The sequence below is a fragment of the Rutidosis leptorrhynchoides genome, chromosome 4 (assembly GCF_046630445.1).
Source record: "Rutidosis leptorrhynchoides isolate AG116_Rl617_1_P2 chromosome 4, CSIRO_AGI_Rlap_v1, whole genome shotgun sequence".
Taxonomy (NCBI): Eukaryota; Viridiplantae; Streptophyta; class Magnoliopsida; order Asterales; family Asteraceae; genus Rutidosis; species Rutidosis leptorrhynchoides.
The window spans coordinates 268,417,478-268,442,366 of NC_092336.1; the positions used below are offsets into that span (position 1 = coordinate 268,417,478).

At 32.6% G+C, this 24,889-nt stretch overlaps 3 protein-coding genes across 7 annotated transcripts; 2 read left to right on the forward strand and 1 right to left on the reverse strand.

The window, feature by feature from the left end:
* Window positions 1–2,690: 2,690 nt before the first annotated feature.
* Window positions 2,691–6,426, forward strand: LOC139843536 (uncharacterized). Of its 2 annotated transcripts, XM_071833638.1 has the most exons (9): window positions 2,691–2,912; window positions 3,021–3,114; window positions 3,967–4,086; window positions 4,189–4,237; window positions 4,345–4,444; window positions 4,572–4,633; window positions 5,491–5,549; window positions 5,657–5,769; window positions 6,039–6,426. In XM_071833638.1, exons 1-8 carry the CDS (start codon window positions 2,761–2,763, stop codon window positions 5,759–5,761), a joined length of 741 nt encoding a protein of 246 aa, XP_071689739.1. In that variant the 5' UTR covers window positions 2,691–2,760; the 3' UTR covers window positions 5,762–5,769; window positions 6,039–6,426. The 2 variants fall into 2 exon arrangements, with proteins under 2 accessions (XP_071689739.1, XP_071689738.1); XM_071833637.1 differs by lacking the exon at window positions 6,039–6,426 and having other exon boundaries at window positions 5,657–6,014.
* Window positions 6,427–12,212: 5,786 nt separating this feature from the next.
* Window positions 12,213–13,417, forward strand: LOC139845250 (uncharacterized). The gene is made up of 2 exons (XM_071835502.1): window positions 12,213–12,264; window positions 12,811–13,417. Exons 1-2 carry the CDS (start codon window positions 12,250–12,252, stop codon window positions 13,258–13,260), a joined length of 465 nt encoding a protein of 154 aa, XP_071691603.1. The 5' UTR covers window positions 12,213–12,249; the 3' UTR covers window positions 13,261–13,417.
* A 118-nt stretch (window positions 13,418–13,535) lies between these two features.
* LOC139904544 (E3 ubiquitin-protein ligase UPL5-like) lies at window positions 13,536–24,056 on the reverse strand. 4 transcript variants are annotated; one of them, XM_071886466.1, is made up of 9 exons: window positions 23,774–24,056; window positions 23,419–23,513; window positions 22,343–22,558; window positions 19,887–19,927; window positions 19,728–19,800; window positions 19,546–19,624; window positions 15,965–17,157; window positions 14,964–15,553; window positions 13,536–14,087 (listed from the first exon to the last, which is right to left on the reverse strand). In XM_071886466.1, the coding sequence occupies exons 6-9, from the start codon at window positions 19,608–19,610 to the stop codon at window positions 13,824–13,826; spliced, it is 2,112 nt and encodes a 703-aa protein (XP_071742567.1). In that variant the 5' UTR covers window positions 19,611–19,624; window positions 19,728–19,800; window positions 19,887–19,927; window positions 22,343–22,558; window positions 23,419–23,513; window positions 23,774–24,056; the 3' UTR covers window positions 13,536–13,823. The 4 variants fall into 4 exon arrangements, with proteins under 4 accessions (XP_071742567.1, XP_071742563.1, XP_071742564.1 ...); XM_071886462.1 differs by having other exon boundaries at window positions 15,965–19,624; XM_071886463.1 differs by having other exon boundaries at window positions 19,728–19,927.
* Window positions 24,057–24,889: the final 833 nt, after the last annotated feature.

The window sequence follows — 24,889 nt, forward strand, 5'->3', positions numbered from 1 at the left end:
AAAAATACTTACTATTGCTTTCTCTTGTTCGGAATAATTGTTATTTTCATTCAGGGTTTCTAAAATACCGTTTGATTCGAGATGTTTTTCTACATTCATAATCCATGTTAAGTAGTTGTTCCCACTTGTTCTAAATGAGCAAATTTAAACCTTTTTAAATTCGACATTTTCTATTATCATAAAGATGAATAACATAAATCATAATCATAATCAACTTCTATTCATAGACAAATAATAAAATGAAATTAGAATCATTTTAAATTCATAAGTAGCAAACAACAGAATAATGGTATGATTACAAATAATAAAACCACAAGGGCAGGATAGAATATAGGTTCACCCGGTGGTATATTAGCAACAATGATGATAGTTAATATGACCAATACAATAGGAAAAATCATCCTTGTGTGAATCATTTTTACAAAAACTTTTTGAGAGTAGTAATCTGAAAAAGGAAGATTGATTTGTGAAAATGTGAAAACGGAGATGTTTATTTTATATTTGAAAAATATAGTTGTTGTAACGTCGTCAGTTGACGTTAACAACCGTTATGTATATATGACCGTTGTAACGTCGTTAGTTGACGTTAACGAATAAAGTCACTATATCAAAACGCGTATGAGTAATATAAAGGACAAGATTTTTTTTTTTCTTATTTTAACTTTTAAGATTTACTTTTAATAAAAATATAAACTACTTTTTCGTATTTTAACTTTTAAGATTTACTTTTAATAAAAATACAAACTACTTTTTCTTATTTTAACTTTTAAGATTTACTTTTAATAAAAATACAAACTACTTTTCTTATTTTAACTTTTAAGATTTACTTTTAATAAAAATATAAACTACTTTTTCTTATTTTAACTTTTAAGATTTACTTTTAATAAAAATACAAACTACTTTTCTTATTTTAACTTTTAAGATTTACTTTTAATAAAAATACAAACTACTTTTCTTATTTTAACTTTTAAGATTTACTTTTAATAAAAATACAAAATACTTTTTCTTATTTTAACTTTTAAGATTTACTTTTAATAAAAATATAAACTACTTTTTCTTATTTTAACTTTTAAGATTTACTTTTAAGAATAAACATTAGTATGCATGAAATAAATAATGATTAATTGCATAAGTAATCATAAATGTTAGATAACATATAAAGACCCCATCGTATTCGTATTGATCGGAATTAATCTCGACCCATGGTACCGTGTTGTCAAATGACGTGTTGCGTACATAAAGTACCGTGTTGTCAAATGACGTGTTGCGTACAATCATGAGGTCTTATTAACATAAATATAAATGTTAGTGAAGTTAATAAGAGTTAGATTACAGAAAATATAATTCAGGCGGTATAACCGACCATATATAACTTAAATAACATAAATATAAATGTTAGTGAAGTTAATAAGAGTTAGATTACAGAAAATATAATTCAGGCGGTATAACCGACCATATATAACTTAAATAACATAAATATAAATGTTAGTGAAGTTAATGAAAGTTAGATTACAGAAATATAATTCAGGCGGTATAACCGACCATATATAACTTAAATAACATAAATATAAATGTTAGTGAAGTTAATAAAAGTTAGATTACAGAAATATAATTCAGGCGGTATAACCGACCATATATAACTTAAATAACATAAATATAAATGTTAGTGAAGTTAATAAAAGTTAGATAATTTCTTACCTTGATTAGTGACGTGTGCTTGATTAGATAAACCTTGATTATACGGAGCACTTCGTGCTGATAACGTGTTATAATTCAGTAGGCTTATAACTACCTTTAGTGGCCTAGTTCTTGACTGTAGACTACTAATAAGTATATAGAGAGAATATGAGAGAATATATTTAGTGTGTGTTTTATAAACTCATAACACACATATTTATACTCAAAAAATCTACTATACAATATCTATAATAATAATAAAATTAACATCCAATTTAACTTTTATAACAAATACAAAAATATATCTGGCCAGTGAAGTTCATTTCGTGCCCATGTTCAGAGTGTGAACGCTTAAAAACGCGTTTCATGCCTATGTTTAGAGCATGAACGCTTAAGAACGCTTAAGACTGAACACCCAAAAGTAAGATCTTAAGTTACATTTAATATTTAACGATGTAACCACGCATACTTGCCTGAGTGGTCACCGAGTTGCCCAATGAAGCACACCACTTGAGTTCAATTTATGACTATGCCAAATTGTTCAAAAAGGAGTGTGACTAGAGGGTGCGCATAATGCGCAATTCACCCGGTAACAGATCTCGCGCTCAGGGGGCTTGATTATCCGATTTTACCTTCTATGGGGTGCCAATGTGCTCGTTCATAGGAGAGTTTCATCGCTTATTCAAAAAAATATTGAACGATGTGTTACTACCGATCTTACACCCATTTCCACAACCTTTCCATAATTTTATGTCACTTACAACCCTACTACAACGATCAAATTTGTTCATCATCAATACAGCAGGTCATAGATTCGAGCATTTAATTTTAATTGTAATTGTAATTGTAATTTTTATGTTTATTTCTTGGATCTTCAAGAATGAGGAACAGGCTTTTCACTTTCTGCATGGGCTTATATTTAGAACCCCGGCCTAATTTTGAATTATAATAACAGGCCCATATAAACGTAAAGAACCCATACAATATAAACCCAACACACTCTTGATAGTAACAAGATTTTAGGGATAAACAGTAATCAAATCGATCGAGAGTTCAATCTTGATCTGATCGATCGATCTAACAATGGCGGAAGAATTAGTCTTGGATACAGCAATCAGAGATTGGGTTTTAATTCCATTATCAGTAGTTATGGTTCTAATTGGTGTTCTGCGTTACTTTGTTTCTAAACTTATGCGAACAACTCAATCACCAGATGCTAAAATCATCAAAGAAGGGTTAGTTAATAATTCAAATTTTGTAGCTTGATCAATATATGATTATATATATATATATTTGTATGATTTTGATTTTTTTTTAATTTTTTTTTTTGGTTGAATTATTAGGCAGGTTATAATTAGGGCTAGGAATTTAAGAGCAGCTGCTAATTTTATTCCGGTGAAGTCATTTCGTGCTCGGAAGTTGTATTATACTAATGAGGTTTGAATTTTGATTTGAGCTGTTATTATTACTTAATTTTGGGATTTTAGGGTTCTTTAAGATGGGATGATGATATTAGTTGTAATAGTTGAAAGTTAGGAGCCTTGGATGTTATTTTAGTTATTTAATTAGTTTTTTAATGCTTTATTTAGTTTGTGTGTGTTGTGCAGAAATAAATTGAAAAGTTTTTATTTTGTTGACTGATTATGTAGTTTATCTAGAAAAACAGGAAGTTTTGACTTTGAGAGATAGAGATATTAGGATTAATTGCTTTTCGCTTGGTAAAATAATTGTAATTGTAATTGTAATTAATGTGTAACACTTTTTGAAAACTGAAGCTATAGCTAATATGTTGCTTGATTTTAAAACGATTTTGTGAATGAGTTGATATATAGTACGTATAACTTGCATTCTTGATGAAGCCTGTATCAAAATTAAAATGTCTTTCTAGTTTTGGTTTTTGTGATTGTAATTATGAAATGTTTTAAAGATGGGTTCACTGTTTGTGATCATGATTAGGTTGCTTAAACTTGTTAACAGGACAGTTTAATTTTTTATGTGACATCCTCAGGTGAATCACTAAAACATTTTGTGTGCTCTTATTTAATGTGTGAAAACTAAAATTAAATCTGAAGTACCCGATTATTTTCCGCTTGCACTTACCATCAAGCTATTCATAGAAGATTTGGTGACCATGTTTGATTGTTTGGTACATGAGTTAACAATAAATGTGTTTGGGGAATGTTGTTGTCATAACTATATCTTGCTTTCAAAAGAAGATTTCACTATGTGTGATGCTTTTTATGTTCTAAAGCATATGATAAATAGACTATTTTGGCCTTGAATAAGCAGGAAAACGGTTTACTTCATGTTCCCAAGGGTGAGGCTCAGAATCCACAGGCACAAATGTTTTCAGATCCGAACATGGCTATGGATATGATGAAGAAGAATCTATCTATGATCATTCCACAAGTATGTTTTTTTTTTCTTTTCTTTTCTTCATAATTATTCAGTACCTTAAATGTTACGTCATCTATGTGGATTCTAATCGTATCACATTTTTGCCTTTGCCAGACCCTCACTTTTGCATGGGTTAACTTCTTCTTTTCCGGGTTTGTAGCAGGTATGCTCTGTTTTTTTCTTTTGTTTTATGAACATACTAGTTTGCTCCATCTTAGTACTCGATTGATTGTATATCTCTAGTAACTAATTCCTTGTGTGTTTATTCAGCAAAGATACCTTTTCCATTGACTCAGAGGTTTAGGTCCATGTTACAGAACGGGATTGATTTGAGTACTGTTGATGTCAGCTACGTTAGCAGTCGCTCTTGGTATGCCATTATACATATATAAAGCTTGCTGCTTAATAATGTTAATTTGAATATATATGAAAACAACACGTCTGTTTCATTCAGTAGCGATACTGAGGTTTTTGATGATGGATAATGTTCTTTTCAGGTACTTCCTTAATTTGTTTGGATTGAGAGGCCTGTTCAGTCTCATTCTGGGAGAGGAAAATGGTTAGTGTTGGACCAATCTTGACATAAAGTAATAGTTAGAGGTTTATTTTGTGAAATTATATCTCAAATGGATTTGAGGTGGAACATCTGGGAGAGGAAAATGGTTAGTGTTGGACCAATCTTGACATAAAGTAATAGTTAGAGGTTTATTTTGTGAAATTATATCTCAAATGGATTTGAGGAGGTGGAACATGTGAACGGATAACAAGTGGGCTAGCCGTCATTGTTTTCAATTTTGCTTCTTCCTTGACTTTTCTAGATTATTCTAAACTTGATTATCCTAGATTATTCTAAACTTGATTATCCTAGATTATTCTAGACTTGCTTAATGGACAAGTTTAATCAACTATAAATAGGGATAGTTGCTTTATGTAATAACATGATTGTAATAAGAGTTTTTCTATAATTGGAGAAGGATTTCCAATAAGTTCTTGTTCTTATATTTTACTATTCTGTCTTCATAATCTGGTACCAAATTTCTTCAGTTAGTACATGCTTTGCACTTGTAATTTCATTTTAGTCGACTGTGTTAATGGTTACTTTTCACACATCTGTAAGTAGTTTACTTGAACCTAATTTAAAGGTTGCAAAATGGGTGGGTAAAGGAAACTGGTAACTTTATTGCTCTAATTTTGACCAGAAAAAACTACTGTATTTTATATAGCAGTAACTAATCTTTGAAATGATTATTTTGGAAGTTTAATGCATTTTGAATAACTTTCAGCCGTTTGCCAAACTTGACCCGTTATGATGATAAGCACGTTCAAAAAATTTTTGTACCCAAGTTGACTTGTGTGACCATAAATGAGTTAAAATGGCTACCTCTAAGCTAATTTTGTCATTATTTAACGATGCAGCCACAGACGATACACAACGAATGATGCAAATGAGTGGATTTGGGTTTGATCCATCTAAGGTATTCATATTTGTCCGTCACATAAAAACATGTGCTATTATACTCGAACCTAGCAAGTGCCCTATCATGAATGAATAATTTTATAATATTTTGCATTATGTATGTAGAGTTTGGGTGCAGAGAAAGATGGTCTAGACATTGTTCAGCATGATTGGGTCCTACCAAAACTCGAGCAGCGTGCTGAAGCTGTACTCCGAAAGCGCCTTATTTAAATCAATGGGTAATATAACACAACTCCATTTCTAGTTCTGTACACGGTTGGATTGGATCAGTTTATCTTCATTGTGCAATCTGGCTTGGAACTGGATACTAGTCATACTGAGTTATTATTGTAGATCTTTTGATGTTAGTTTTTGACTATTCATTCGTCTTTAAATTGAACTTATTTTGGTTGTAAACATGTAATAGTATCGATAACAGTATTCTGTATCTTCATTGGAATTGCTCAGTAGTAGTTTTTGAACTCTTATAAATGCTGTGTTACTTCAGAATCGAACGTTCAAATACGGAAACTGGGACAGTTTTGAACTTGGTCGAGATGAAGTTACTTTTGGTCCAAAATAATAAAATGAGACATCTCAAGATAGATAGATAGTGATGAGGTCTTCATATCTTCACTAGAAGTTTCTGGTTCAAACCTGCATTGGCATTGGCAGGAAAAATGTTAGGATTGGCTACGTAAATACATCCGTGGGACAAGCTCAGGCACATCGAGTACACACGATACATGTATCATAAATCTTTATTGAATGCGGCATTTGATCTATCTATTTTTCAGCGTGATAAACTTTCAATCTCCAAAAGACAATTTTATTTAATTCTTCTGAATAGAAAATGACCATGTAAGGATACTGCCATTATTCTTCGATCCATAAATGCGTTATCTGTATTTGAGTAAATTCGATTTCAAGATACCCCTAGATAGGAAAAAACATTATCCGTTTGCTTGTTTAACCATTATAAACATATTATAACTACTTGCTTCATTATATGCTCTCCATATTTAAATCATATAAATGGAAATCTCTAAATCATGTTAATGGAAATCTCAAGAACTCAAAATCATCTTTCTAATATCTGTGACGGGCTGGATTCCTAAAAAAAAAAGTGCCCACTGGCACGGGTCGGGTAAAATTTTGTACCCGTTGGTGGGTCGCGGGATTCCATACCCATTGCGGGTAAACCCCCACCCGTCAATCAGTTATGCCTGTTTGAGCACCCACAGGTATACTCGTTTACCCGCATATATTATACTTGATTATATAACAAATAATTTAATTTTCTTAATGTATTTTCATAATTATTCGCGGGTTTACCCGCGGGTCACGGGCACGGGTAAAAAATTTACCTGATGGAGGGTGAACGGGCACATGCGGGTAAAGAAAAATTTTTGCGGGCAAGTCGTGGATATTAAGGATTCATGCCCACGCGGGTGCCATCTCTTATGAATACATATGTAGGTCTTTTTAATACGATGATTATAAATAAATAAATAATAAACAAGCTCGATTAATTGTTATATGCAAGACTTGAGGAGTTTCCCAAAGCAATTTTCACATAAAATGTATGATTTTTACTTGCATCGTGTCTTAGATCATAAATCGAATTTTGAAACGATATGCAAATCTCGTATCGTTTAAGATCCTTTTCTTCTACAGTTGTATGAATATAATATTCCTTCATGATTGCTTTACGTATATTCCATGGGGGATGATTCTCACACACACTTTTTTGATCCACACACACCAATTGAGTATTATTAGAAGAGTAAAAGGTTAAAATAGGTGTGTGAGGATCAAAAAAGTGTGTGTGAGAATCATCCCCATATTCCATGTATCTTGAATTTTTTGTTGTTTATTTAAGGTGACACGAAAAGCAAAAAACGTACAATGATCAACTTGTTCTTATATTCAAGGGAAAAGTATATGAAAATGCATTGAACTTTCACCAAATTACTATTGTATGCATCGAACTTTTAGAACTTCTATTATATGCATTCAACTTTTAAATATGTACTATTGTATGCAACTTATTATAACTTATACAACAAGTATCAAGTTACTAACATTAATTTTTTGACGCAGGTGGTCCCTCCACAAACGAATGTTAGTTATCTCCGTTAAAAATCTCTAAACAATTTTCCACATATTACATCGATATTATTATGTATATAATATAATCATGTTTTTCTCATCTCTAGTAAAATCGTATTCTACGCATCCCCGTGTTTCAAAATGAAAATTACATACAAGATTTGTAACCTTAAAATTAATAACCCATTTTCTCTTAGAATCGCAGAAGTGAATGACTGAAGAAGTGAAATCCATGTGGTAGCGTGGTGAAGAACTGAAGAATCGACCACCTGAAAAGCAGCAATCACCGAAACGCACTTCTGTAGGTGAGTCAATTTTGGTGCGTAAACAGAACAAATCCACCGGCTTCACCGACCTACTCGTTTACGCCGACGGAAGAAGGGTTTTCAGATCCGGTGGTGGTGGAGGGGTTTTCAGATCCGGCTTCTTCATCATCAAGGGTATTCAGATCCGTAATTTAAGCTTCCACTCATCAATTTTTATGTTAAGTTAAAATTGAAACATGATTGAACAAATGACTTATGTTCCTGTTTGAATAAAAGGATAGCTACAATCATTTTTTTTATTGCCTTTGACTGCGTGATTACGATGGAGAGTTACCTAACAACAAATTCAATTTTTGTTGTTGAATGGATGAAAATAATTAAAGAAAATGTTATTTTGGAAATCCATGTTAATAGTTTTCCCCTTTGCTGGACGCTTTTCTTCTAATATCATCATCATTTGTGATTTGGTTCTGAAACGGATTCTGGGTTTTCAATTGGATCGATATGTTTTGTGTTATGAAATGGTTGGTTCTGAAATGGATGTTTTGTTTGATGAAATGGATGCTTCAATCGGATTCCGGGTTTTCAATTGGTTCTGAAATGGAAGTTTTGTCTGATGAATTTATTCAACTAGAAATGATGAAATCTTGAAATAATTTATTCATGTTTTTCAAAAAGTTTTTTTTATTCATGAAGATGAATGGAAGATGATGAAGATAATGAGGGATGATGAAGATGAATGAAAGATGATGAGGGACCAATGAAATTAGAATTTACAAACATGAGGGGCTAATAATTTAAATATTTAATAAAAGGTTATCTATTATAGCAAGTTAAATACATACAATAGGACAATTTATAAAGTTAAATGCATACAATAGAAGATTTGAAAGTTAGATGTGTACAATAAAAATTTGGTAAAAGTTCAATGCATTTTCATATACTTTTTCCTATATTTAAACATACACCGTGGTTGTCTCTGAATTTTTTAATGTTCAGTTCAAACCACTCTGTCAAACAAATTGAAATAAACTTACTAATTGATATGTTCACAAACACACTATATACTCCATTCGTACTCAAAACACTTTTCAGTAAGAATTTTTGAAGGATTTTAAGTTAGTTTGGTAAATGTCAGTTTGCCCTTAAGGTAAATTCAAATGTTTTTTATTTTTTATTATTTTTTTTTTTATTTTTTTTTATAATAGATAAATGATTTTAAGGATAAATTTGAGAGTTTGATGTCTGATAGTTATTTGTTGCAAGTAGAAAATTATTTTGAAACAATTAAAATATTAAATTAGACAATTTTTTTAACCGAAAAACATCACACAACCCAGAAATTTAGAGGTCTTGTGAGGTTGATCACCCTAGAAACGTGCATAGAATAAAAAGCAAAACATCTTCTTATATTTTACAAACTTCAATAATAAATTGTACTGTATTAAACTAGAAGAATGCATGAACATAAGGAATATATAGTTAAGAGAATTTAGGAACAATAATAAATTATGTTTCTTTTTTTGGATTAGCGAGGAGACCCCTATTAACCGGTACATTGACTCCCTATAGAGGGTGAACATCGGGTAATCAAGTCCCCTGAGCACAAGACCTGATACCGGGAGAATTACGCGCAAGGCGCACCCTCTGGTCACACTCCCTTTTTAAACGAAATGACTTTGTCAAGATTCGAACCCGGGTTGTGTGCTTCATCAGACAACTCAGTAACCAACGCTTGTGTGGTTTAAATTATCTTTATTGTACTCGTATAAAAGTAGGAGATGAATGAAGGGAACATGAATGAAGAAGATGACTGTAATCCACATGGTAAATCAGATGTGGATCTCAAATTCACGAGCTGTACTTATATCTTCAAAAAGGCATCCGAATGTGAGGGTCCACTGTCGCACCAAAAAGTAAAATGGTCATGTTTACTGGGTCCACCACACATCATGGCCCTTGATTGCAAACTTTAAACTGTATATGATCAACATGTGTGGTCAGGGGCGAATTTAGGGCGCCCGCCCCCGGTCGATTTCGAAATTTTAGTGTAAAAAATTAGATTTTTTTATTTTGCTCCCAATCCAAAAGTCATTTGCGCCAAACCCAAAAGTCATTTGCCCCAAAACATACATATTTTACCTCAAAACCTTCAAATTTTGTCCACAATTCTCTAAATTTTGACCCAAAATCTTCAAATTTTGCCCACAAACCTTCAAATTTTATCCAAAAACCTCAATATTTTGCCTAAAAACCTCCAATTTTTGTCCCAAAAACTCCGTATTTTGCCAAAAAAATTGCTACGGTTTAAAAAAAAAAAATTCGCCCCCGGTGAAGAAAAATCCTGCTTCCACCACTGTGTGTGGGCCATGTTGCCACCGGCCTATGAAACCATCACGACCAAGGGTGTAAATTAGCGGTGGACTCATCCTCATTGATGTTTAGGCTCCCCAATTGGTTGTCCGATTTCAAAGGTTATTTAGTGGTCAGCTTCTTATATTGAGCTCGAAAAAGCTTGTGAGACTAATACATTGAAACATTATCGTCTCGGACCATACAACATGAATTCCACTCAAATAAAGATGAAATTAAGCCCGCAATACACCACCTTTATAACCATGTGACTTGCTCATTTAACAACTACACTTTACAACTCTTAAATAATCAAATACACCGAAAATACAAAATTTATCAAGTGTATAATGTCTTTTTAACAATGAATATTAACCATAAAAAGTCTAGCAAGGGGATAGATTGATTACAAAAGCTTGATATTCCAACAAACAATGTTACGAGCGCTATATTTAAGTGAAGAAAAAGAGTAAATACGAACAAAATCAAATAACTCGCCAATTTTCAAATCAGGGCCAAAAGTAACACTAATACGTTATTTTTCAATTTAGATAATTGATACGAGTAACTCGAGGTGATCCTCACACACCACTTTTTGATCCATGTACAAATAATTACCTACTTTACCCTTAATTATACTTACAATAATAATATAAGTTCAACTCCAAGAATAATTTAAGGGCATAATTGTGAATTTAGGTGACAAAAGTGTAAATGGATCAAAAACTGGTGTGTGATCCCTAATTCTATATCTAGTCCTTTTGAATTTATTGACGTCAAACTTTTTTAATAACGGTATTACTTTTACAATTGATCAAAAATGATATGGATTTCTAATCTATGATGAAAAAACAATGTTTTTCAAATATTTGAATTTTTAGAGAATATTATTTTATAAAGACGCCATCTCATTGAATAGAATGAAGTGTTAATTACGTAAGCATCCACTCCGGTCGCCTCGTTCCCTTGCTTTTACATTGCTTTGATCCTCTGTCTCTGAAACCTTCCTTAATTAAGCGGAAAATTCCTTTGTACTTGAGTGTCCCAATGAGCCCGTAGGCAAAGTCCTTACTATTTTCACTCATGACATGAGGTTGTCTACCTCACTAGTATTTAAACTGGAATGTCAAGCGGAGGAGTGTAACTGCCTTATCGCGTTATCCGACTTGTATGTGAAACACCATCAAAGAGACGATGACATGGTTGCCACTTCATCAAATATGATGACATCAATTCGAAGTGGATGCTTACATGCCTATACCGACAATTTCTCCTTCGATTTTGATATTTTTGGGCTAACAAAACCATATAATAATAATAATAATAATAATTTAAAACTTGACAGGATCTTCTCATTTGACACAGTCTGGGCTTTCTGACTTTGTCCCTGGACGTGCTGTGATTGATGCGGCTCGTCGGAAGCGGGTCAAGTACGAATCTAGTTGTCTGGCGATTGGTTATGGTTTCATTCCTTTCTCATTTTCTTCCCTTGAGGAATTAGAGAAGGAGGCTGTTTCTTTGCTAAAGCGGGTTCAGAAGAGTTCGATGGCGCAAGATATTGGTGCCGGTGCTGCTGCTCATATTTTTACTAGGATAGGTTTTGCTATTGCTAGAGGTGTGGAGGCCCAGATTGTCTCTAGGCTTCCCACTAATTTTTTGTAAGTTTTAAAACTTTTAAGTTTATTATAATAATAATAATAATAATAATAATAATAATAATAATAATAATAATAATAATAATAATAATAATAATAATAATAATAATAATAATAATAATAAAAAATTTTCTTCTAATCATACAGTTTTTTTAGTAAAAATAATTAACTAGTACTTATCTAATCTTATCATACAGCTAGCCATACACTTACACAGTTATACAATACTTGTAATGTGCGTTTGAGGTTCTATAAATAGGTTTCATATCTCTTGTATTTCACTCACTCCACTCTCAAATACCTCTCATTATTCATACCCTTCCAACCAATCCCAATGGCAACTGTTGAGGTAGTTTATTCACTACAGATCACTCTCTACTTTGCTAGCTAAGCATGTAGTATTTTTTATAGAAAAAGTAAGAACTTTATAAAGATTATGTTATCAAGTTTATGATCAAGCCAACAGAAGCTAAGAATCAGAAACTTGAACTTTCCTTTACTAACACAAACTACGTCGATAATCGAACACTTGATTTGATCGGTCTGTCCTTGATTTGATCAACCCGAACTTGTTATTTTCAAAATTTAGTAGACTTGTCAACCAAATCCATTTATAGTAACTTTAGATTAGAAACTTACTACTTTTATTGGCCAATGGGTCACATTCTTGACCCTTATATATAAAGATGATGATGATATTGTGCGACTCTTTTAGAGTTTTATTTTAGATAATATTAATAATAATTATATATATATATATATATATATATATATATATATATATATATATATATATATATATATATATATATATATATATATATATTATATGAGTTGGAATGTTAGATTGTAGGTTTAACGTTTATTGTTCATTCTCTTTTAATGAATGTTTCAGGTTGAATCAGCTGCAAACATCTTGCCAGAGAAGGTGGTGGAAAACACCCCAACAGAAGCACCGAAAGAAGTGGTCGAGCCAATAGCTGCCGCTACACCGCCTGCAGCGGAGCCGGTGGTGGAGGAACCAACGGAAGAAATCACTGTCGATGCGGCTGCACCGGTAGAAACGCCACCCACGTCTGAAGTCCCGATTGAAACCGAGACTAAAGTGGTAGGGGAACCTCAAACTGAGGTAGAAGAACCAATACCAGAGACAACTCAAGAAGTTAAAGGAGCTGAGGAAACCAATGAGGAAACTGCGGCCCCCACAGAACCAATCGTTGAAGAAACTCCTGCGACAATCGAAGCCGTTGTGGAAGAAATTCCAGCTGCAAACGAGGCAGTTTTGGAAGAGACTGTGGAGGAAAAAGCAGAGCAAGCTGACACTGAAGTTGCATCAGAGGAATAGAGTGGAGGGATTTCAAAAGTTGGATTGTCAAAATTATGTTACTTTATATTTTTAGCATGGTCAAGCTTTTGTTTCTATTATGTTTTGTTGGATCAAAAGAAATTGGACACCACTTTGGGTTGTTTTAATGTATTATTGAAATTGAAATGGTTTTCTTTTCTATGATATGATGTCTGTTGCAAAAATTGCGTTTTGCAAAGGTTTCACATTTGCATATATCGATACTAAGAGAAGGTTCTAAACTTGTAACAATGAAAAGGACATTTTTATTTTAGTTGCATGTGCTCAAATTTGAGCTCTGAATATTACAAAAGCAAGATGTTCAAACAAGCAATAAAAACCTGATTGATTACATTGTTGTATAATTATATGATCTGATAACTATGAATATACAACAAACACCAAAATTAAAACAAGAAACAAACATTTGTACCATCTGAGACCTCTCTATCTGTAACTATCAGAGATACTGTAATGGTTTACTCTTTGTACAAGCAGGGCACAACCTAACTCTAATATGAGCAATTGATGTCAAAATTTCAGGTATTGATAATAGAACTATTTTAAACAGAACCAAAGCTATAGGCGACATGGTCTTGAGTGATGAAATTTAGGCGGCTTTGCATGATGGATTGGGAAGGATAAGCAGGAAGACAAAGTTGATAGAAACATGTATGAGAAGACGGTTGACGATTTATGGATTCGTCCGACTTATGAATCATAAGCTTTGAAACCAAACCACTAAACCCGTTTGCTGGTAAATATTCAATTGATGTCCAAAAGAAAAGAAGCGCCTTCCGCTGCTTGGCTGTCATCTCACCAACAATCTGCACAAATTGTAAGTTAGATGACCAAGAGTTGATCAAATAATACACAATACATGAGAATACGCATAACATTTGGGGTATACTTTGGATGCATGAAATATCAAAATCATTTAAATTAAGTTCAATTCCAACCATTACAAGAATATGCAAAACATTTAAGACCTGAAACCACTTCAAACCACATTGGCACTTTGCAGCCTAAAAATGATCACTAAGCTGGGTAAAGGGTAAAAATAGGTTGAGGTTGGAATGATTTGTTTTTAGTGAAGGTTAAATGGGTCAGGTTTTCCTATAACCATTTGTTTAAACTTTAACATTTTTAAATAGAAGGAATGTGTCGTATATTTTTTACTTGAGAAAAACTAATAATTACAATAATATGATATCCTCATAACCTAATATAAAATGATTTATTGGGTAGTAAATATGAAAAATCCGAAACCCATATTACCCGTTTCCACTTTTAGTGATAATTTTAAATAAAAAAACCAGAGACTAAATCAACTGATTCACAAGTTAACCACCGAGGTGAGTGATATAAGCTTTGGGTTGGATCTGAGTCCTAGTTGGCGCAGGTTCGAATCCAGGGGAGGTTTTCTCAAGGATTCTGTTGTGGTGAATAAAGGTGTATGCCCTAAGCCACTGGGTTTAATCCAAACCACACCGGGTACCTAATGCGGCGATAGTGTGAAAAGTTTCCTCCTAACGCGTGTGTGGGTGACAAATGAGAGCATTCGATGTCGAAATAGCCGTTTAAAGAAAAAAAAAAAAAACTGATTCACAAGTTAATGGGTTGAAATAGCCACCTTTACTCTAAAAGTGTTCCAAAAGCAATCAAAATTACAAAAGAAAAGCTAAAATCTTTCAAGCACATACCTTCCAGAACCAGCGTATCTGGGTATCAGTTTCTTCATAAATTCTATAAACCGTATGCGCTTTCCAATCTTCAACGCATAGATCACTTTCATTTCCATACAACATCTTATCAAAATCGTCAAGATACAAACTTTTAAAAAATATTTTCTGAATTCGTTCCTCACCAACAATATTACTAAAACCTTTTGCAAAAGCGTTTATCTGCTCAGAAACGGATTTCGTAAAACGATGTTGAATAAGAAGATCAACATACTCTTTCCTGTTTCTGCTATTTACAGTCACATGTGCGCCACCTGGAAAAAACTCATCGACTTTTACGGATCCAAATTCTTGGATATCCGAAACAAATGTTAACCCAAGAACATCTTGATCCACATCAATAGGATCCATATCCAATATTTTCTTGCAGCTACTATATAAATATGGCTCGGCATCCTTTATGTCTTCTAGAGAGACATTTACACCCGCCAATTGCAAATAAAATGATCGATCGAACGCAATACCAACATGTATGCTATGCATTAAGGCTAAGGCAATTACCCTGCCTGCAAAGTTATAATATTCAAGGTGCATAGGGTTCACCTTAGATGCTGCAAAATTTCGAGAACAGGGAACTTTTTAATGTGAAATGCAATTCATAACCTCAACACATATCCAACTGTAACTACATAAAATGTGACACTCGAGAGACAACTGATGCCTAAACAAAATGATAAATTATACTCCCTCCATCCCAAAATAACTCTCCCATTTTGAAATCTTTCTTTTTCAACTTTAACTTTAAATATTTTGTATGTGTTATGTAATATATAATGAAAGTGATACAAAAAAAAAAAAAAAAAAAAACATGTTTAAAACATAATCTATTCATATAAATTTTGTCACATAATGTGTGAAACTAACAAAAATATCTAAAGTCAAAGTTGTGAGAAAAATACTTTAAAAAGTCAAATGGGACAGTTACGGATGAGTGTATGTTGGAGGGATAGAATTAACGTTACCTGGATTCGGAAAGAATCTTCTACAGTCATTTGGGCAAGCGATAAATAAACTAATTTCATGATTAAATATTTCTCGACACACCAATAAAAACCATTCACGCAGTACACCTGGGCCGCTTGCCTCTTCGTTAAGAAACTCCATATTCAATCCAACACGCAAGTGCCGAGGCTCATCGTGAGCAATATACTCAAAAGAATCGACCAACAGTTGTGATCTATCAACGAGCATGTGATACACATCATCATAATCAACATCATCCAACACTTGTGGAAGTAACAACCGTACCAAATGGCTCCTAGATTCAAAGTTTGTAAGCTCCTTATGCTCAAGAATCCATTCATAATTCTCACCCCTAATAGCATAACTAACAACTAAATAACACAACGAAACCTTGTTATACCTTAATCTTTTCCAAAAATCCTTTTCTGCACCGTCATAAAGTTTCGAAATATCATTCAACTCATTCAATATAACAAGATATTGACTCCATCCACCATTCACTTTATTTTTCTTCACTCCATCCTCCATTGTATCAAGACACATAACCATCTTGGTCAACATATCATCAAATAGCACATAAAGATACTTAACCCTACTCGTTTTCAGAGGAAGCCTATAGAGAGTGGAGATCGATATAGGTGTCATCGACTCATTTTTAACTGCAACCTTCAACATGCGCAAGAAGGCCACAAATCGATCAATATCATTTTTCGAAGGCCCAAAATTACTTGTAGACTCCTCCATAGTCAGTACCAAATCTTCCGAAATCTTCCAAGCAAGACCGGAACCAAAATTAAGCATCTGTTTGTTACTAGAACGATTAAAACTCTTAAATTGTTTCACCATCAAAACTAGATGAAACCTACATAACTTATAGACATCACCATAATTACCATCTGATGTACGGAACAATAAACACAATTTCAACACAACAGGCATGCACAAGGATGCTATAGGTTGTGGCAACATATATATGATGTCAGTCAAAAAACTTCGAACAATATCTACTACAAGTGTTTTACCAGTACACTTGTACAGCATCACAAGTGCTTCAGGAACACAAAAGGATACCAAAACACTCAAAAAAGATTTAGCAAGCTCAACGTCTTTTGTCGGCATTAGCTTCAAGAAATGCTTTAAATTCCTTTTAACTGAAGCAGAGCAAAAACCTAACTTTTCGCCTTTACAAAACCTGCAAATTGTTGAAATCAAGTCATCTATAATCTGCCATGATTCAGGATGCCAACAGCTTCTCATTCTACCAACTAACTGCAATCCAGAATCATTTGAAATCATACATTCATACAAAGTTTGCTCAAACTGCAGCTGCTTACGACCGTATATTAATCGTTGTTCAGTAATCGGTATTCCGGTGATCATTTGTATTTTCGCATGAATAGAATACACTTTATCATTAGGTCTACTGTGCATAACTAAAGTTTTACCTTCCGACATCAGACGAACAAAGAATTGTATGGAATTAGACGAATCATATCTATTTCGAAGCGTAATTTGATCGAAATTTAATGTAATTGGATCATGATCAGGGGTAGGGATAGGGGTAGGATGTTGTTTCGCTTCGAAAATGGAAACTAAATCGGAATTAGAAAAGGGATCGCGAACGTTATCCTGTAAAGTCCGGTAGATAATGTAATTATTTAATAGAGATTGAGTGATTGACATGGTAAGTTCGCCGGCGATTGTATACTATATAAGATTCACTGGAGCAAAACCATTTGTGTATGCATATATATTAGTGCGTATACTATAATTACTAGCACCGTCAAAAACATGTCATTACAGTTACAATGCATTAAACGTGTTAGAACAAAAATGAATAAATAAATACCGAGATAAATGCAAAAAGTAAAATACAACCATTTTGGTTGATCTTCATTCATGAGTAGATTATTATTTTGTTAATATACTACCTCCGTCCCATTACAAGTTCCACTTATTTTTTGCATACAATTTCGGTAAATCCCACTATTTTCATTCTCCACCAATCATAAATCTAATCTCTCTAACCACTTCTCATCGCTTGAAATAGATAAAATACAAAGTGGACACTTGAAATAGGACATCCCAAAATAGTAATGTGGACACTTGTGGTGGGACGGAAGGAGTACTTATTTACGATTATTTCATTTCATTTCATGGTATACCTTATTACTCATGGTTGATCTCTCTGCCTTCGAGGTGGCTGAGTGATGACTTTTTCTACTTTTGGCTGAAGAGCCTGAAGTGAAGAAATGACTTCCAAATTTCTAGTGTAGAGGAATGATTGTCTTCATCTCACCTCCTCATACTCCACATTCCTAGGTTTGGGTATTGTTGTAGGTTTACTGTAGCTAAATAAACTTTTATATACTTTATTTATAATTTATTAGTTTATAGTTTATAATTATCTTATGGTAATGTTAATTGTTTAAACATCATATTTTATTGAGAATGATATTCATCTTAGAGACGTTTTTGTGATTTTGACTTTGTACATTACTATTTATGTGATTCATTAACTTACATATTCATTTATGTTAATGAACTAACATATTTTATTAATGAAAGAACATGAACAAGTCATTTATTTATATGTTCGCCTTCGGTCATTTGTTTGGTAAAGCCTTAATGAACGAACACGTACAAACTACATTTGTGTGTGTTTGGTTCGTTTACAGGCCTAGGTAAAAGAATCGTTTCTAGAGAAAACCTTAACATTAAAGGTAACTAGAGAACCCTAAAACACAGGATATAATATATTATACAAATAAATTTGTATAATATATTTAAGAAGAACTATCAAATAAATTACATATTCGCTAATAAATAATATAAGTATATAAGGTATGACTTGTATCGTATCACATTGCATATTTTAGGTTCAACAATCATTTGATATTTTCATTTGAGGGATTAAGAGTGTACATAAATCGAAGTCTAAGAAAGCCTTTTCGAAAATAAATATAAATAATTTAACCTTTAGAGTAGGTACCCTATGTACTCCTTATAATGCATACCCTTTGTCCCTCCTTATAATACATACCCTTGTCCCTAGATATAAATAAAGAAGATAAACTAAATGAGTAAACATATAAGGTTTACTATGTCAAAGCTACCTAAGAAAGGGAAAGGGAAGGGTCAGATCATCTGGTGACCGTTTGAACCCTTTTCTCTAGCCACCCCAAAGATATGCTGCTAACGAGATTTAAACATGAGATGAGACTGAACTCACTCTCATTCATGACATGGGCAAAAGCAGCCCTAATGATTATATCAGGCCCCAACCAAAAAAAACCTAAGAGTAACCTAGTTCCTCAATAGAAATCAATTAGATCAAGTGACGTGATGAAATTTTATCAATAAACAAACTTGGATTGCCGAAAGAGTCTGGCGTAAGTAACTTCATACTAGAGTAGTCATACAATACCTCTTGTACTTAAAGCATACACTATTTTTCCCTTTATTTCACTTGACTCGAACAACTATTCATCAAAAGTTTGAGAATAGTTATACCAGAAGAACTTATATCCCGCATAGATAAAGTTTGTTGGAAGCTAAAAAAAAGAGAGTAAGAAAAGACCTTTTCACCCCTTTTTTCATCCTTTTCAGATCTGAAAACTTGTTAAAATCCTTCAATTTATCCATTTGTCAAGCTTCGCCTGTAGAACATGAAAAAGGTTGCTGGTAAATTATAAATAATGTTTCACATTATAAACATTAAACTATACTATGTAGTACGAGACCTTACTTCCACAACAGTACCTTGAAAAGCTCTATAGTGAAACCTCAATTTCCCTCATGATTGAAATATCAAACAATTCAATCATCCTCTGTTCTGCAAAATATGCATGGCAAGGTTTCATTCCCTTTTCGTACGTCAAATTTCATATGCAGGTTTACTTATAAAAATGTTTGATTCACCAAATTTGGTAGCATCCAGCATCATCAACACTCTCCGAAACCTGCACATGTTGTAAATATTACTGAGTAGAAGTAAATCAAATAAAAAAAAATTGTTTATCACAGCCTGTTTTTTCCTCTGGTCACATGCCACAATACAAGATCCCGATCTTTAGTTTATAATTTCCCCATTAAATAATAGCAATTTTAACTGTTAGCGAGAAGTCTTCATGTTATTATAACTTTTCTTAACTAAATATAGTAACCTTGAACATCATATCCATACAAAAAATGCAGTGAATACAAGCTGCAATATATTATACTAACATGTTAAAGCATAATGTCAATTCCCTTACGATGTTTTACATAGCATGATTAAAAAGTGAATCTGACTTTAAATAGACATCCAGATTTAAAAAAACTCTATCTCATGAAGCACATCATCGTAAACTATAACATGTAGTGAATTACTTCTTAGTCTCATTTTACAATCTACTATCTCTATTATGGGGGTCATAAAACATGGCATCTAATGAATATTGCCCTCATATGAAGTCTCAAGCATATATTTGTGTTGAGTCGTCTAGTGGTTTATGCTAACACCTTAATTACTCCATGTAACCCAAACAGTGTAAACCTTATCCGTTAACATAATATGCACTTTACCCAACAACAAAAAAACATAAATATGCAATAAAAACATAGTGATGTGTCAACAATATACTACAAACAATAAGGTTACTGAAGATGGGTATTAAATTAGTTGCTTAAACTAGATTTAAGAAACTTATAACAGTTTGCATTAAACATACGAAGTTTGAACTTGTTTCTTGAAAGCATATATGCTTTTGATCCAACTTCATACAAGCCATTTTGGTAGCTTATAATCACAATTACCAAAATATAAAAAGTAAACATAATCAAGATGAATAAAAAATCAAAAGGACTCGAAAATGAAAAGACAACAACTTACTATTCAAAACCCTATATAGATGTAACTAAAACTAAAAGAATAGATATGAAAAATCAAGAAACAAATAACACTGCATGATTCAGATAGAATACATGCGAGAATGAAGTGATGATGTAGGTCAAGTGAATGACAAACATTCAGAATTCACAAGGGCATTTAAGTGATTTTTTATCGTTTTGAAAATATATGTAGAAGTACTTTACTCCACATCAGCACCACCTACTTTATTGACATTTCACTAACCTTTTACTAAACTCTCCATATACTTTCTTTTAACCTTGAACTTTTTATTATTAAATTTATAACTAGTTTAATACCGCGAACTCGCAGGATTATGAAAGTAATTTTTTGCTCGATGTAATTAAATAGAATGATGTAATACCTGCAAGTCTAAAGACTATTGAAATAAATACAAAAACCATTTCTGTTTTTGGCATTCAATACTAAAATAATATGCTCATACAGCGATATTTAGTTTCTGATTATATGCCTAAGAGTTAACATAAAACATGTATACATATAACTCAAAAAGATCTGAGCAATGAAGCGGGACACATCGACAATCTTGGAATGCCGATATTAATTTAACCAGATTTGAGTTGTTCAATTGATACAAAAGTTCCATATGTCTCTGCAAAATGCAAGGTGGTGATCTCGACCAAATCACTAAAAATGAGAACCACGAGTTATGTTTTAGATGTCTATAATGTAACATTTCTCTCAGGGGGTCCTTACAGGGGACGTGAAATAGTCGTGAGGAGGCTTTGCTTCAACAACATATTCAGAGAAGCAGTATTCTACGACACAGGGAACAAGATTAGCAATTCTGATCATAAAAAAACCTGGTTAGACTCTTAGGATGCAGTTGTTCAAGACATGAAATACTACTTGTGTATATAAAATATGTGGTACGAAGTAGTATTTATAATCAATCATTTCCAATAATAAATTATATACAAAATACAAATTCATAACCACTTTAGTTTGAGGTGCTCATAACTTATTAGTAATATTTATCAATTAATCATTCATTCCCCATCTATTGCAGTTTCAATCAGTACTATATATAATGACCGAATTTAACAGTTACCATACATATTACATATAACCCACTATAATAGAAACCACTAACGCAAACCATCTGACCCACTCATCTTGCCACATCCAACGAACATATTTCTTTTAATAGTATAAAGAGATATAAAGAGATAGATTGATTGCACCTGTGGTATTACCATATAGACGGTCCCAAATTCCTGCTTGACTGAGCTTATTGGACTCATTCAAATAAAGACCTTTGACTAAAGTGGTCAATGACCCATTTAACCGGTACTACTTAATGACTCATTTCAACCAGTACTATATATAATGTTTGATTATAACAGTTACTATGCATAATGACCAACTTTAATAAAAACCACTAAGTCAAACCATTTGACCCACCCTGCTCGCCACCTCCAACGAACAGACTTCTTTTAATAGTAAAAAGGGATAGAATAATTACCTTAAAAACATAATGTTGTCCATATGCATCGACTTGAACAACCATCATTGGCTCTATGATCATCAAGAACATATCACTTCAATCCGTAAACAATGTTCGTCGTAAATTTTAACCCATTGTTGGTTGTCAAGCGCACATCGTCATATACCATTTTATCCCAATGTTAGTTGTCAAGCAAACATCGTATACCATTAACCGACCCGTCCAATTTTTCACCTGCCATGTATAGTAATGTCAATAAACACAATGACTAAGCATTATGGCAAGGACAAAGAGTCTATTATCTGTTTGCACAGCCACTCCGATGTGCACTTATGTATATCATCAATCGGACACATTATCATTTTTAAATTTATTACACACTTTATAAGCATCTATAACCCTTCAGGTTACTTCAATTCCTTCAACCCGATGAGTTTACCCATTTGACTCGTTAAAGTTATAATTATAATTGCAACCCGATTAACTAAAAAACGGATTCACCAGTAGATTTACTTTTGGTTGATATTGTACCCATCTGCATTCTAAATAGAAATTGAATACAAAAATATAGGAGCATGTGATCATTAGATGGCATACATCTAATGAAGTGGATACAACATTTTAAGTAACATATGTTATATAGAAAGAGGTGAATACATCTTTTTAAGTCTAATTCTGTATTCAAACTTTTTAATATCTGATTCCGTTGATTTCTATGATTCTTAGTGTTATTTGAATATAAATATAGCAGGAGTTGGAAAATGATTGAAAAAGAACATACATATGGTTAAACTATTATTTGAAGCAACGAATTCATGAGAGCATTTACGAAAGTATTATTAGACATATCTGTTTTGTAACGTGTGATATTCTACCATGTATAATACGTATGAAATATGATTTACGGATATCAGAGACACATTCATGCTAATGTAATTACCATTACATTTGACTATAAAAAGATGTAACAACTTTAACATTGGATCATTGTTTTAAACACTATACAACGCACGAACTCAAAAATCTATTATTAAGTATGAATAAACGGTGCATGCAAAAATTAATATTAACAAGTTACAAGATATGGTGCGTACCATTGATGATAACAGGAGTGTGTGGTGTGACATATCAACAGCTGTAGTAAATCGAACCGTCGAATTGTTAGCTGGGGAATTGAACACTGTAATATCTGTTACGCAAAGTGAAGAGTGTGACTCTTGGTCAATGAAAATAATCCTTTTTTTTTTTTTTTTTTTTTCACACAGCAATTTTATCAAACACATGGCGTGCAACTTTTTAATATCCATTTTACGATTGTTAGAGAGTTATATTGTTGAGTGGTTAGTTATATATCCTATAAAATTGGCTTCAATCGGTCCTAGTAGTAGAGTTAATGTAAGCCAGATTCTAATCGTATACAATTGATCAGAATAAAAAGAGATAACCTACCATATGCGGATGTACGTAAGTGGCCATGAACGATATTTGATGCTTGTTCAGGAAATTGTCTTCTGAATTCGTTAGACTCAAAATCGACTTCAATTTGTGTATACGATTAAATACTAAAATTGAAGCACGCTGCTTTGGTTCAATTGGTTGGATCTCATATTTAAATGTGATAATGTTCAAATGTGATAGGATGGCTTAAAAAATCGATTTCTTGCTTTTAAAAAATCGATTTCTGGAGTATCACTTCTTTTGATTTCTCCGGGAGCACTTTGCAAGTAGGGGTGTTAACAAACCGGGCAATTCACGACTATTAGAGCTCGTTTAAGACAAGTTATAGCATAATCAATTTCGAATCGAGTCGAGCTCGAACAAAAAGTTAGTCTCGATTAATTAACTGAGCCGATCTTTAAAAACTAGTATTCGACTCGACTCGTTCGAAAACTCGATTTCTTATTCGAATTGAACGAGCTTTTCAAACATAACGAGTCGAACGTGCTTATCTAGTGGAACGAGCTATACACCTACCTTATATTATTAAATTTTTAACTTCTGTTATGTTTTTTTAAAGACATATATAATTATGAATTAACTTGTAGCAAATGTTTAAACTCTCATTTTTTTTCATGCCTTTTCTTTTCCTCATTTAGGGTATGTTTGGCAAAACTAGCTGTTAGCTGGTAGCTGTTAACTTGGTAGCGTTTAGCTGGTAGCTGGTAGCGTTTAGCTGTTATATATATTTAGATGTTTGGAAAAGTAGCTGGAGATGCTAGAAAAATGATAAAATGACAAAATTGGACATCGGAAAAAATACTTAATGCTAAAAATAAAAATATTAATATTGTTTATAATCAACCTCAAAACAAAAATAGTCTCGTACATAATAACTTTATACCAACATTACTACAGTACTAGTCATAAACACGTCATGATTATATAAACAAAGATGATGAACAAAAATAAAATATTGATATTTAATAGTGTATAAACGAATAATAGCAAAAGCCTACAGTATATTATTATATTGGATACATCTCTATTGGATAGTATTGGATATACATCCAATTTACTCGAGTCAATTTATTACGGAGCATATATCAATAGGGTATGGATGGATAT